The sequence below is a fragment of the Pleurodeles waltl genome, chromosome 6 (genome assembly GCF_031143425.1).
Source record: "Pleurodeles waltl isolate 20211129_DDA chromosome 6, aPleWal1.hap1.20221129, whole genome shotgun sequence".
Classification (NCBI taxonomy): Eukaryota; Metazoa; Chordata; class Amphibia; order Caudata; family Salamandridae; genus Pleurodeles; species Pleurodeles waltl.
Window position 1 is genome coordinate 1,062,907,907 of NC_090445.1, and position 15,905 is coordinate 1,062,923,811.

Here is a 15,905-nt window from a genome sequence, read left to right on the forward strand (position 1 = left end):
GTTCATCTTGGGACGTGGCACCTCATGAACTGAACTCAACATTGTTTTTCTTCAAGTAATTTGTAATGATGCTGTCTTGACCATTCTATCTAGCTGTATCAAGATTTAGGCATTTGCCTCCTGGTACTGAGTCATGTTATACAGTATTTTGTACTTTGGTTATATCGGTGATATGTTTTTGTACAGTGTACATTTCTTCTACATACTACAAAGATATGTTTTCAAAGATTTATTAACTATGGATATAGCTATCATTCCATTATGTTCATCTTGCTTTATCCATAACTTTATCCATAACTTTCCCAGTATGATTCAGAATTTAGGTAGTTATTTACTAAACGCTTAACCATTAACACCATTACAACTTTAAGGGTCTCATTTCGAGTTTGGCGGATGGAAAAGCCCAGGATTTTGTAGCCAATATTTAACATTGATAATGGACGATATGCAGACAGTACTGTTAAATCACATCCTGACTTTGGAAGGGAGCAATTATAAGACAAATCTATAAAAAGGATGATGGGAAAAGCCTGAAAACTATAGACTAATTAATCTACTTGACATAGGTGAAAAACGATTCTCCAAAATAATTTTTGGTATGGTGAAGGAATGTACAGAAACAAATATTATAACCCCCATAGAACAGGGGCATTTAAGAAAGGGCACTAAACAATAGACCATTGCTTTAGTCTATAGTCACTGGTGCAAACGTCTGTGTAGTAAAGGGGTAGTTTGTTCTGCTACTTTGTGGACTTTCAAGCGCATTTGACTTAGTGGATCGATAAGCCTTATGGGAACATTACCAAAATTACAGATCCCAGTGACTCTCCTCCTTGTTCTAATTGACTTACATTAGCAAAACTGTGCACAGGTCATTACTGATAAAGAAGGAATGCTGACCTGGGAAAAAACAGTCAATAATGGCTTGCAACAAGGCTGTATATTGGCCCACCTGGTTTTCTCCTTGTTTATAGCAAATTTACCAGATGTTTTAGCCACAGCTATGAGCTTAGGCCCTTAAATAAATGGCGCACATATTGCATGCCTCAAATATTCCAATGATCTCGTCATCATGGATATGATGATGGTAGGCCTCCAAAGGAAGTTAGACATATTTGAGGAGTTATGTAGGAAGGAAAAAATGGTAGTGAATATGGATAAGACCAGAGTATTAACATTTGGATTCAAATCAGCAAAGTATGAATGGCATCTCGAAACCAGTGAAATAGAGATTGTAAATAAATATGAAATTTAGGGTTATAGTTCATGGAGAAATTACAGTACAAGGAAAATATTGAATTGTTTCAAGGAAGAGTGTTCTCCTCGATGGGCAGTTAAAAAAAAAAAAAGTAAAGATTGTGGAAGACTGTCTTTAAGACTGCCTATAAAGCTAGGATTCAACCACAATTTCAATATGGAGTGGAATTGCTAAGGTCTAGCGGAGCACGTGATTGGGAGTATGAAGAGGGGAAATGCCTAAAAAGCCTTTTGTTGCTACAAAAGTCAACTATGGTCCAGTCTGTAAGAATGGAACCAAGTATTATAGCCTGGAGCAACTTGGCATAGGCAGAGTTGGAAAGATTTTGGCTACTTTTGGAAAGTGGGAAAGGACAAAACATGTCCACCCTCTGTAAAAAGGAGATTGTACAGAGTGAATTGAAATGGGCAAAGGAGGTCAGAAAGAACCTAGAATACATGTAAGAGACTGGGATTAAATATAGGAAGCCACAAACTACAAATATCCAACTGTGTGGCGGAACTCCTCACAGAACTCCACATAATCACTGAAGAAAGAGTCAGAGAACATGGCATGAGGTACTTAAGTTGTAAAGCATCAGCCCTATTTGTGCAACTCTCTTGGCAAAACAAGGAATGGTTCCCTTATATAAATGCTTTACTGAACCCCTCTCTCAGATATGAGCTGCTAAAATTTAGAATTGGCCTGCATCCATACTGGTGAGTCCTGATGTGAAAAAAGCTACAAAAAGTAGTTTGTAAAAAAGCACCATTAGGTTTAAGAATATGATACAATACTTAGCATTTGTGTGTGAGAACTTATAAAGTGCCTTATTATGAGTTACCTGGTGTTAACTCTTCCACCCATATTTTCTAAAGTTAAAGATACAGGGGATCCTATTAACCCTGTCATTGTTGGGATTAACCAGGCTCAACTGCGAGAACCCCCAAGAAATGAGGAACTACTGGCTAAATTCTTACTTGCAGGTTGGATTCCCCTGATAGTCCATAGTTTTCCCCAGAGAAATTTACTGCCTTTGAGAAACATGATAGGCCTGTGGCTTTTCCGTAATTCCTGATTCATCTAGGGCCACTGCAAAGAGGCTTTTAAAGATTTCTAAAAAGTGGGTGTGTATAGTCTTGCAAAATAGTTGACATCTAAAAGAATGGGAAACAATTGCCATTACATTTCATCAGTGATTTATAGCTGAGAGTGAGAGAAATTAGCAAGCCCTTTGTAAAGTTTTGTTATCCCCCAAATGTTCCTGATCTCCATTATTCCTACTCTTCCAAACTCAACTTGACCCTTCTAGCCCCTTCTCCTCATAAACAATCCGTAAGTGTCCCCTCATCCAGGAAACCCATATAGCTCTGCAAATTTTGTGAGTCTAGCCATTGGTTCCTCTTGCATTTCCAATGGGTGACTGCACCCCTCTTTCCAGACAGTTCACTATTTGCTTGCAGCACTTACTTCCGCTATGTGCCTAGGTTGCTTTTTTCCCAGAGAAGGTCACCAGCTTTGTAGGAAAAAAGTCCCCAATATTGAGTGTGTTGCGCTTTGTTGCAGTTGAAGGAGCACCCGGAGTCGGGGGTTTACGTGAAGTCACTGTCCAAGCACACCGTGCACAGTGTGGCAGAGTGTGAGCAAATCATGGAGACTGGATGGGGAAACCGTTCTGTGGGCTATACACTGATGAATAAAGACTCCTCGCGCTCTCATTCCATATTCACCATCCACATCGAAATCTGCTCTGTTGGTAAGTACAGAACAATGTCTTTTCACAGAACTCATTTAATTTGTTTTGACTTCAGTATTTATTGATATGTATGTGCATACAAGTAGGTAAATCCAGAAAGTGAGGTGTCAAGCCTTTTACGAGATCCTTGAATCTGTAGGCATCACCTAGTAGAATCACATCTATAGCCTGCATGGCTCCCCTAATGGGGAGGATATGTTATTTTATGTTGTGTTATGTTAAATATATTTGTGTAGTGCAGGTTTGCAAGCTTCATGGCACTGTGGATAAACCCATAACTAAGGGCACCTGCCGTGGGATCAGTGACTAAAAACGATTGCGAAAACAGAGATATTTTTTTAATTATAAAGTAATGTTTTAAGTGTTGTCCTAAACTGAAGCAAAAGTTGCTCTGCCTGCATGATTAGAGGGAGCAGAGTCCATGTTTGTTTGTGACAGCTCCAGAGAAAGCTTTATCACCTTATGAAGAAGTCATGGTTTCTGGACTAGATGAAGACACGGATAGGCTAATCTTGAAGTACAAAAGGGGTTGTGCCATGTAAACATAACCCCAAAATCGCTAAGTTAGCATTATTGGCCTTTTAGGCTGAAGTCATAGAAAGAATACTGTTTGGGATGAGAATCTAATACAGGGCTATGTGGACTGCTGTAATTTGGGTACAACGAGAGAGACAAAGCAGCTGATAATTCTGCCAGCAGCATTCTGGGCTAGTTGTATTTGGTGTAGTTGTTTTACAGGAGTGTTGCTATAATGCAGGATTGATTGATTCAAGATGTTTAAGGCCACATTATGGCACTGCATATCAATGTAAGTTAGCACTTGTTCCGGGGTATTTATCTGCAAGAAGTAGGTGTTCGCCATTCTGGATATCTGGGTCCTAAGGAACATGCTCGAGATACATGCCTGAACCAAGTACTGAGGTTCCTGCTCGGTGGATGGGTGAACCCTTCGGTTATGATGAGGCCCTTTTTAAGAGTTGGAAGAACATCCTGGAGTCAGGAACAACTGTTTGCATATTGGAATATTGGGCCTTCGAACCTTTGTTGACTCTCCAGTTTACTTTGGTCAGTCAGTCAACGCTTAGCTCACACATATTTATATGAAGGTTGAGCAAGATACAGCATCACATAATTATTGCACCCACAATAAGTATGATCATTGAGCCAAAGAAATTACTTGAAAAGATATCATACGTTAATAAATAAATGTAAATTATGGGACAGTACACAAGGAAAATCCATGACATTCCAAAGTCTCTAACTCTACGGAGTCATGAAATATGATCGTATATAACTCTTGAGCAGTGTTCTTCTTCCGTGGATTCCAGAACAATGCAAGTCGCCGGTGAACTTGGCTGTCCCCCTGTTACGGTTAGATAAACCTGAAAATTATGGATGTTTTAACTCTGGCTCAGTTGATGCTTGCATGCAGTCAACAGCCCTCAGTTTTAGAGATCTAGGGATAGTCCTTCTTGAAAATGGTGAGAATTTGTACTGATTCCATTCACAAACAACAAACTTGTAATCTCTGCCCAGTTTGACCATGGTTTACCCAGTGGCCTCTGTGGTTACAGTCAATGAGCTCTGGCTCCTGGATTGCAGCGGTCAGCTTTTTGCTAGACCTTTGCAAACCCTTGCAGGGTAAGTGGGGGGGGAGTATTGTAATCCAGCTCCAGTCCAAGGATGGTGGGGGACCCCTACTTGCCCTTTACTACATTGAGGCTAGAGGGCACTGGGTGTGGTGGCAAGGGGGGGGGCCTCCATAATTGTCACTTACTGGAGAGGCAGAGAGTTTGCACTTACCTGCACTTTGTAGTTACTGCTTCTGCTGTACACTGTTATTGTTGGGAGATCCCTGTAATGCTGCTACCATCTACCTGGATTTGCTGAGGCCTTTTGGGCGGTACCTCCAGGCTGTAGGCAACAGACAGGAAAAGGCACATGACCCGAATTTTAAGCTTTGTTCCAGTACGGGTGGGCAGCACTGGGCAGAGCTCCAATCTAGAAAGCACCAAGTCACTGCTAGTCTTGCTGAGATATGCTCTTCAAGTTACTACACATTGTATATTCTCAGTTTATGGTAGATTGTCTAAATTGTTTGACAATTTAGTTGCTATATTGACATTAATCATCATAGGCTTTGTCCTTCTGTTGAAGAGATTTGGGCTTGACTCAATGTGTAAAGGTGAAGCAAACAACTTATAAGGAAGTTTGTTTCCACTGTTGCACAGTAGATTTCATTTACTTGTGCGCTCATACAGTAAAACAAGAAGGGATGATTGAAGATCATTGTTAACCAAGAAATTGGATATACAGGGCTCAGACCATATCCTGCACTAAGCCAGCGCGAGGCCACCTCTGATAAAATTAAGCTTCATTTCTTCACTTAGTATAAGCTCAGCGTAAATTAATTTATGCTGAGGTTTCCACTTTATAGTGTAAAGCACTCCTCATGCCCTCATTCCTGTCCCTGTACACTTGCACAAGGTGTGTCCACATAATTATAGGTACACTTAAACTGCTTAGACATTCATTGCTACTCCTGTTTCCTGTCATCAGACTCTTTTTCCATGAATGGGGAGTACCTTGATGGAGACTCCTCCCTTCATGCACCCTCACGTTTTCTGTGCTCAAGCAGACATACTGGACCCTTATGATACTGAGGGCATTTTCCAAATGATAAGGTTGTCCCGTACTCAATTTGTAGAGCGAGCTCAGTTGGTGAGTAGAGAACTATATACACAAATGGTGTGGACCAGAAAATGTAGCTAAGTAAAATTATCTTAATTTGAGGCACTGCCCATTTCGAGTCAGAACTCATGTTATCATGGGTTGAACTTTTTTTTAAAAAGCCACCCCTACTGAGGAGAAGAATTCATTGGTTCTTTTTGAAATCTCTCTGTATCTGAGAAGGACAAGGGAAAGTTTCCTCTCTGTGTGAGTGGTTGTATGGGTCTGTGACTGGGTGTGGTAGTGCGGTGTGGGTCTGTGAGTGGGTGCGTGAGTGTTTGAATGGTTGTGAGACTGGGTGTGTGGGTGTGTAAGTGGGTGTGTTAGTGTGTGAATGGGTGTGTGAGTGTCTCTGTGACTGAGTGTGGGAGTGGTTTTGTCGGTCTGTGAGTGGGTGTGTGAGTGGGCATATTTATTTTTTATTGGGGTCTGGGTCTACAGATCCATCGCGGATTGACAAAATGGCAGCCGCAACTTTCCTCTCAGGCTGCGGCCAGCTAATAATATAGCATTGCTTTTGGTGCATATATCCACATCTCTTGAGGCACATAAATCTTTTTTCCTTAATAACTCCAAAACTCATGAACAGATTTACACCAAATAAAAAAAAAGAGATCTTTCTGCACCGAGGTCTAGCTTTCTGCCAAATGTGTTGTAATTCCATCCAGTAGTTCAGGCTGTAGTTGTGTTTAAAATCCTTATGGGAAAGTGCATGGGGAAAATGCATTTTGAGACTCACTTTTCTCAGCCCTCCTGATGAATCACCCTTAAAATTTCCAGACAGCAGCTGAATTGACTGGTACATTAGTTTTGGAAATTTTGCGAAGATTTGTCAAATGGCGCCAAGGTTATTAGGAGAACAAAAAAACACTTTTCCTGTAGAAACTAGGGGCCAGATGTAGCAAAGGGCTTTTCCCATTCTGTGTCAATGGGAAAATGTGTTCGTACATATGGCCCTAGGTCCTAACTATAACTAAGTATTGGCAGCTGTATATACACACACACATTCCAAGTTCCAAAGAAAGTGTTCTCAGGAATCTTGTTATGCATGGGAAGTTTTGGGGTGATCCGTCAAGTGGAGGCCAAGAAATAGGGGGTCAAAAAAGTTGCGTTTCCCATGTTAATGTCCTTAAGGGTTTTGGACATGACTACATCCTGAACTGCTGAACGGAATTTCACCAAATTTGGCAGAAAGGTAGATTTTGGTCCAAAAAGAAGCTTTTTACTTGTTTTGTGTAAATCCGTTCAGTAGTTGTTGAGATAGTAAAAGAAATATAGATATCTAGAGGCACAAAGGAATGGCGAATATTTTGCGAATGTGCACACGAATAGAAGCTCTGTAATTGGCTGGCTACAACCGGAACAGAAAGTTGCGGCTGCCATTTTAATATCCTGGGACATGGTCCACGGGGCTGAAAAACAAAATGAAAAGTAGCCTAATGTGTCAGGGTGGAGGTACCCTGACCCCAGGGATGTGATATAGGGGTGTTTGAGAGTCAATTTATGGGTTTAAATTATTCTTTTTCACCATGTCCAATATTCGCGAATTATTCAAGAATATTGGCGAATAATTTGCAAATATTGCGCATGGTGAAATAAAAAACAAAACAAAAAAACATTCACAGACTCTTTCATACCATAATTAATTCACTCATACATGCACCCAGAGACTCATTCTCCCACCCACACACCCACTCAGACCCACTCATAGACTCACACACCCACTTTCAGACCCACTCAGACACTAACATACCCACTCACAGATGCACTGACGGAGACAGGCCCTGTGGCCAACTCTCGCTGCGCACGCCCAAAGGCTGTGCGCATCGGTACTTGGATTAACGTATAGTAATTAAAATTACTTAACGTTAAGAAGCCATAGAAATTTACTGAAAAAAATGGGGGTTACGGGGACGTTTTAGTTGGGGTCTGAATTTACTTGTACAAAACCATAGAAATTCAGCTGTTGTAGTTAGTTATTTCAAGTAACTATAACTCACACCCTAAGGTAACTATAACTCGCCCCTTCGCCATGCACAGCTAATTACTCCACATAATATATCATTGATGACACCTTCTATAGCATCTTTGATACTATCCCTGCAACATTTGCAATAAAGTTATTGTTGAGGAAACTGTGCATGGCGAGGGTGTGAGCTATAGTTACTTGAAATAACTCTATAACTGCAAAATTTCTATGGTTTTGTACGAGTATATTCAGAAACTATAACATCCCTGTAACCTTTGATTTTTTTCAGTGTGTGTGCATATATATATATATGTTCGACGGCATGTGTAGCTGCAGATACACATGCTGTGCACATCCCGCCATCTGGTGTTGGGCTCGGAGTGTTACAAGTTGTTTTTCTTCGAAGAAGTCTTTTCGAGTCACGAGACCGAGGGACTCCTCCCATTTCGGCTCCATTGCGCATGGGCGTGGACTCCATCTTAGATTGTTTTTTTTCCGCCATCGGGTTCGGACGTGTTCCTTTTCGCTCCGTGTTTCGGGTCGGAAAGCTAGTTAGAATCTCGGAAAAATCGTCGGTATTGTTTGCGTTCGGTATCGGGTTAGTTATAACAGATCGACACCGACTTTTGAAGAGCTCCGGTGGCCCTTCGGGGTTTTTTCGATCCCCCGTCGGGGCCCGGTCGGCCCGGCCACGTGTCTCTTCAAGGCTGATGGAACGGACCCCATTCCACTTCTGCCCAAAATGCCATAACAAGTATCCATATACAGATCAGCATCTGGTCTGTAACTTGTGTTTGTCGCCGGAACACAAGGAAGATACTTGTGAAGCCTGTCGAGCGTTTCGGTCCAGGAAGACACTAAGAGACCGAAGAGCAAGGAGACTGCAAATGGCGTCGGCGCCGACAGGACAGGAGCGTTTCGAGGAGGAGGAAGAAACATTCTCCATCCAGGAATCGGACTCGGATGAGATAGATCCCGAAGAAATGCTGAAAACCGTGAGTAAGACGTCGAAACACAAAACTCACGAAAAAACCACTAAAGCCCAGGGGACGCCACCGCCAACAGGCCATGGCTTAACCCGAAAAATAGGTGACCGATCATCGGCACCGAAAAAGGGCACGCTGGTGGCGAAGTCATCCGACTCCGGTCGAGATACCGCCACACAGCAATCTCGGGCCCGAGATAGTGGCTCCGAGCAGGTTCGGCACAGAGATAGCGGCACCGAAATGGGTCGCACCGAGAGACCACAACGCCGAAAGTAAAGAAGGTTTAGTCGGAACCGAAAAAAGCAGCCGAAAAGGTTTCGATACCGAAACATCCGGCCTCGGAACCGAAAACAAGTTCCTACACTGAAGAACAAGGACTGTCCACACAAATGAAGACACATAGATTTGGACAGGAATTGGAAACAATAGAGCCAGACTATACACAAAGAAGGCTCCATATCCAAAAAGAAACAGGGAAGATCAGTACTCTCCCTCCGATTAAAATGAAACGCAAACTTGCCTTCCAAGAAAAAGACAAGCAGCCACAGGTAAAGGTGGCTAAACAAGTAACCCCGCCACCATCTCCACAATGCTCTCCACAACCATCACCGGTAGCCACTCCACCAATGATGCAATCCCCAACTCATACAGGAATGAGTCAAGATGACCCTGATGCATGGGACCTTTATGACGCACCAGTGTCAGATAATAGTCCTGAATGTTATCCAGCTAGACCGTCGCCACCAGAGGATAGTACAGCCTACGCACAGGTGGTGTCAAGAGCAGCGGCATTTCATAATGTCAGCCTGCATGCTGAGCCCATTGAAGACGACTGTCTTTTTAACACACTGTCGTCCACACACAGCCAGTATCAAAGTCTCCCTATGCTACCCGGAATGCTAAAACACTCCAAACAAGTGTTTGAAGAGCCTGTAAAAGGAAGGGCCATTACTCCAAGAGTGGAGAAAAAATATAAACCGCCACCAACAGACCCCGTGTACATCACACAACAGCTAACACCAGACTCAGTTGTTGTAGGGGCAGCGCGCAAGAGAGCGAACTCACATACTTCAGGAGATGCACCACCTCCAGATAAAGAAAGTCGAAAATTCGACGCAGCAGGCAAGAGGGTGGCGGCACAGGCAGCAAACCAGTGGCGTATTGCCAATTCACAGGCTTTGTTGGCCAGATACGATAGGGCCCATTGGGACGAAATGCAACACTTTATAGAACATTTGCCCAAGGAGTTCCAAAAGAGAGCGCAGCAAGTAGTAGAAGAAGGACAGAGTATCTCCAACAATCAGATACGGTCAGCAATGGATGCTGCAGACACAGCTGCTAGAACTGTCAACACAGCAGTAACAATAAGGAGACATGCATGGCTGCGTACATCAGGATTTAAACCAGAAATACAGCAAGCTGTGCTGAATATGCCATTCAACGGACAGCAGTTGTTTGGGCCGGAGGTGGACACTGCGATCGAAAAACTTAAGAAAGACACTGACACGGCCAAAGCCATGGGCGCACTCTACTCCCCACAGAGCAGATGCACATTTAGGAAAACACAGTTTAGAGGGGGGTTTCGAGGACAAAGCACAGAACCCACAACCTCACAAACAAGACCCACTTACCAGAGCCAGTATCAGCGGGGAAGTTTTCGGGGACAATATAGAGGGGGACAATTCCAAAAGAATAGAGGGAAGTTCCAAATTCCCAAAACTCCTCAAAACAAGCAGTGACTTCCAAGTCACAAATCCCCAACACATAACATCTGTGGGGGGGAGACTAACCAAGTTTTACAAACATTGGGAGGAAATAACAACAGACACTTGGGTCCTAGCAATTATCCAGCATGGTTATTGCATAGAATTTCTCAAATTCCCTCCAAACGTCCCACCGAAAACACACAATATGTCAAAACAACATATAGATCTTCTAGGACTAGAAGTTCAGGCATTGCTACAAAAAGAAGCAATAGAATTAGTACCAAGCCAACAGAAAGGGACAGGAGTTTACTCTCTGTACTTTCTCATACCCAAAAAAGACTGAGACCTATACTAGATCTCAGAACATTAAATACATACATCAAATCAGATCACTTTCACATGGTGACATTACAGGACGTAATCCCACTGCTCAAACAACAAGACTTCATGACAACACTAGACCTAAAGGATGCATATTTCCATATACCGATACATCCTTCACACAGAAAGTACCTAAGGTTTGTATTCCAAGGGGTACATTACCAGTTCAAGGTGTTGCCATTCGGAATAACAACTGTGCCAAGAGTTTTTACAAAATGCCTAGCAGTAGTAGCTGCACATATCAGAAGGCAGCAAATACATGTGTTCCCGTACCTAGACGATTGGTTAATCAAAACCAACACGCTAAAACGGTGTTCACAACACACGAAGTACGTCATAGAAATCCTCCACAATCTAGGTATCTCAATCAACTACACAAAGTCACACCTTCTGCCGTGTCAAACACAGCAATACTTAGGGGCAGCAATAAACACAGCAAAAGGGATTGCCACTCCAAGCCCACAAAGGGTTCAAGCATTTCACAATGTAATAAAGACCATGTATCCAAAACAAAAGATACATGTCAAAATGGTGATGAAGCTACTAGGCATGATGTCCTCATGCATAGCCATTGTCCCGAACGCAAGGTTGCACATGCGGCCCTTACAACAGTGCCTAGCATCACAATGGTCACAAGCACAGGGTCAACTTATAGATCTGGTGTTGACAGACCGCCAAACATACACCTCGCTTCAATGGTGGAACAGTATAAATTTAAACCAAGGGCGGCCTTTCCAAGACCCAGTGCCACAATATGTAATAACAACAGATGCCTCCATGATAGGGTGGGGAGCACACCTCAATCAACACAGCATCCAAGGACAATGGGACACTCAGCAAAAACAGTTTCACTTAAATCACTTAGAGCTATTGGCAGTATTTCTAGCGCTAAAAGCATTTCAACCCATAATAAGGCACAAACACATTCTTGTCAAAACAGACAACATGACAACAATGTATTACCTAAACAAACAAGGAGGGACACACTCAACACAGTTGTGTCTCCTGGCACAAAAAATATGGCATTGGGCGATTCACAACCACATTTGCCTAATAGCACAATTTATTCCAGGAATTCAGAACCAGTTAGCAGACAATCTCTCTCGGGATCACCAACAGATCCACGAATGGGAGATTCACCCCCAAATACTAAACAAATACTTCCAGAATTGGGGAACACCACAAATAGATCTATTTGCAACAAAGGAAAACGCAAAATGCCGAAACTTCGCATCCAGGTACCCACAAGATCAGTCTCAGGGCAATGCGTTATGGATGAGCTGGTCAGGGATATTTGCTTAAGCTTTTCCCCCTCTCCCACTCCTTCCATATCTGGTAAACAAATTGAGTCAAAACAAACTCAGACTCATACTGATAGCGCCAACATGGGCAAGACAACCTTGGTACACAACACTATTAGACCTCTCTGTAGTGGCTCATTTCAAACTACCAAACAGACCAGATCTGTTAACACAACACAAACAACAGATCAGACATCCAAATCCAGCATCACTGAATCTAGCAATTTGGCTCCTGAAGTCCTAGAATTTGGACACTTAGACCTTACACAGGAATGTATGGAGGTCATAAAACAAGCTAGAAAACCTACCACTAGACATTGCTATGCAAATAAGTGGAAAAGATTTGTTTATTACTGCCATAATAATAAAATTCAACCCTTACACGCATCTGCCAAAGACATCGTAACATACTTACTACATTTGCAAAAGTCAAAGCTAGCTTTCTCTTCCATAAAAATCCATCTTACCGCAATTTCAGCTTACCTGCAAATTACGCACTCAACCTCACTATTTAGGATACCAGTCATAAAAGCATTTATGGAAGGACTAAAGAGAATTATACCACCAAGAACACCACCAGTTCCTTCATGGAACCTCAACATTGTCTTAACATGACTCATGGGTCCACCTTTTGAGCCCATGCACTCGTGTGAAATGCAATACTTAACATGGAAAGTTGCATTTTTAATTGCCATCACATCTCTAAGAAGAGTGAGCGAAATTCAAGCATTTACCATACAAGAACCATTTATTCAAATACACAAGCATAAAGTAGTTCTACGGACAAATCCAAAATTTTTACTAAAAGTTATATCACCGTTCCACTTGAATCAAACAGTAGAATTACCAGTGTTCTTCCCACACCCAGGCTCTGTAGCTGAAAGAGCACTACATACATTAGACATCAAAAGAGCGTTAATGTACTACATTGACAGAACAAAACTAATTCGAAAAACAAAACAATTATTTATTGCTTTCCAAAAACCTCATACAGGTAATCCAATTTCTAAACAAGGCATTGCTAGATGGATAGTCAAGTGTATTCAAACCTGCTATCTTAAAGCAAAGAGAGAACTGCCTATTACACCAAAGGCACACTCAACCAGAAAGAAAGGTGCTACCATGGCCTTTCTAGGAAATATTCCAATGACCGAAATATGTAAGGCAGCTACATGGTCTACGCCTCATACATTTACCAAACACTACTGTGTAGATGTGTTAACAGCACAACAAGCCACAGTAGGTCAAGCAGTACTACGAACATTGTTTCAAACAACTTCAACTCCTACAGGCTGAACCACCGCTTTTGGGGAGATCAAATCAAATCAAATCATTAACATTTATAAAGCGCGCTACTCACCCGTGCGGGTCTCAAGGCGCTAGGGGGGAAAGGGGGGGTTATCGCTGCTCAAACAGCCAAGTCTTTAGGAGTCTCCGGAAAGCGGAGTGGTCCTGGGTGGTCCTGAGGCTGGTGGGGAGGGAGTTCCAGGTCTTGGCCGCCAGGAAGGAGAAAGATCTCCCACCCGCCGTGGAGCGGCGGGTGCGAGGGACGGCAGCAAGTGCGAGGCCAGCGGAGCGGAGGGGGCGGGTGGGGACGTAGAAGCTGAGGCGTCTGTTGAGGTATTCCGGTCCCTTGTTGTGGAGGGCTTTGTGTGCGTGGGTGAGAAGACGGAAGGTGATCCTTTTGCTGACTGGGAGCCAATGCAGGTGTTTCAGGTGTGCGGAGATGTGGCTGTTGCGGGGTACGTCGAGGATGAGGCGGGCCGAGGCGTTTTGGATGCGTTGCAGGCGGTTTTGGAGTTTGGCGGTGGTCCCGGCATAGAGGGTGTTGCCGTAGTCCAGGCGACTCGTGACAAGGGCGTGGGTCACGGTTTTTCTGGTGTCGGCGGGGATCCAGCGGAAGATCTTGCGGAGCATGCGGAGAGTGAGGAAGCAGGCGGAGGACACGGCGTTGACTTGCTTGGTCATGGTGAGAAGAGGGTCCAAGATGAAGCCGAGGTTGCGGGCGTGGTCTGCGGGGGTCGGTGCGGTGCCGAGGGCCGTGGGCCACCAGGAGTCGTCCCAGGCGGACGGGGTGTTGCCGAGGATGAGGACTTCCGTTTTTTCAGAGTTCAGCTTTAGGCGGCTGAGCCTCATCCAATCTGCGACGTCCTTCATACCCTCTTGTAGGTTGGTCTTGGCGCTGGCGGGGTCCTTGGTGAGGGAGAGTACAAGTTGGGTGTCGTCGGCGTAGGAGGTGATGATGATGTCGTGCTTGCGTACGATGTCGGCGAGGGGGCTCATGTAGACATTGAAGAGTGTCGGGCTGAGCGATGAGCCTTGAGGTACGCCGCAGATGATCTTGGTGGGTTCTGAGCGAAACGGAGGGAGGTAAACTCTTTGGGAGCGGTTAGCGAGGAAGGAGGCGATCCAGTCCAGGGCCTGGCCTTGGATCCCGGTGGAGCGTAGGCGGGTGATTAGGGTGCGGTGACAGACGGTGTCAAAGGCAGCCGAGAGGTCGAGGAGAATGAGGGCGACTGTTTCACCGTTGTCCATCAGGGTTCTGATGTCGTCTGTGACTGAGATGAGGGAGGTTTCCGTGCTGTGGTTGGTTCGGAATCCGGTTTGTGAAGGGTCGAGCAGGTTGTTGTCTTCCAGGAAGGTGGTCAGCTGTTTGTTGACGGTCTTTTCTATTACCTTGGCTGGGAAAGGTAGAAGAGAGATGGGGCGGAAGTTTTTCAGGTCGCTTGGGTCAGCCGTAGGTTTCTTTAGTAGGGCGTTGACTTCAGCGTGCTTCCAGCATTCGGGGAAGGTAGCAGAAGAAAAAGAAGAGTTGATGACGGTCTGGAGGTGCGGGGCGATGATGTCGTCGGCTTTGTTAAAGATGAAGTGCGGGCAGGGGTCCGAAGGGGCGCCGGAGTGGATAGAGTTCATGATGGATTTGGTTTCTTCCATGTTGATGTGGGTCCAGTTGTTGAGGGTGATGTCCGGAGAAGCGGGTTCAGTGGTGTATGGTTGGGTCTGGTGTCCGAAGCTGTCGTGGAGGTCGCTGATCTTGCGATGGAAGAAAGTGGCGAGGGATTCGCACAAATCCTGCGAGGGCATGACGGCGTTGGCGCTGGCGCTGGGGTTGGAGAACTCTTTGACGATGCTGAAGAGTTCTCTGCTGTTGTGGCTGTTTTTGTCTAGTCTGTCGGTGAAAAAGTTCCTTTTGGCAGTGCGGATCAGGTGGTGGTGTTCGCGTGTAGCGTTCTTGAGGGCGGTCATGTTGTCAGCGGTGTGGTCCTTGCGCCAGGCCTTCTCAAGGGCACGACAAGTTTTCTTTGATTCTTTGAGGGTGTCAGAGAACCAGAGAGGTTTTTTGGTGTTGGTCTGTCGATGCGTGCGTTTGAGGGGAGCAAGGTTGTCAGCGCAGTTGGAGATCCAGTTTGTGAGGTGATAACTGCTTACTAGTTTATGCACAGCATGTGTATCTGCAGCTACACATGCCATCGAACGGAAAATGTCACTTACCCAGTGTACATCTGTTCGTGGCATTAGTCGCTGCAGATTCACGTGCGCCCACCCGCCTCCCCGGGAGCCTGTAGCCGTTAAGAAGTTGATCTTGAAAATTTGTAAATTTGTAAATTTGAAAATATATTACTTTAAACTACATTATGTACATTACTCCATTGAATGGGCACTATTACTAGCATACTCAACTCCTACCTCACCCTCTGCGGGGAAAACAATCTAAGATGGAGTCCACGCCCATGCGCAATGGAGCCGAAATGGGAGGAGTCCCTCGGTCTCGTGACTCGAAAAGACTTCTTCGAAGAAAAACAACTTGTAACACTCCGAGCCCAACACCAGATGGCGGG

General features: G+C 44.4%; 1 protein-coding gene across 2 annotated transcripts in view; it reads left to right on the forward strand.

Moving 5' to 3' along the window:
- The window catches only part of KIF17 (kinesin family member 17), a 360,746-nt gene that overhangs the window by 76,152 nt on the left and 268,689 nt on the right, over positions 1-15,905 (forward strand). For both annotated transcript variants that reach the window (XM_069240033.1, XM_069240034.1), the window contains exon 4: positions 2,804-2,993. In XM_069240033.1, coding sequence (XP_069096134.1) covers positions 2,804-2,993 — 190 coding nt within the window. The remainder of the gene's footprint in view (positions 1-2,803; positions 2,994-15,905) is intronic.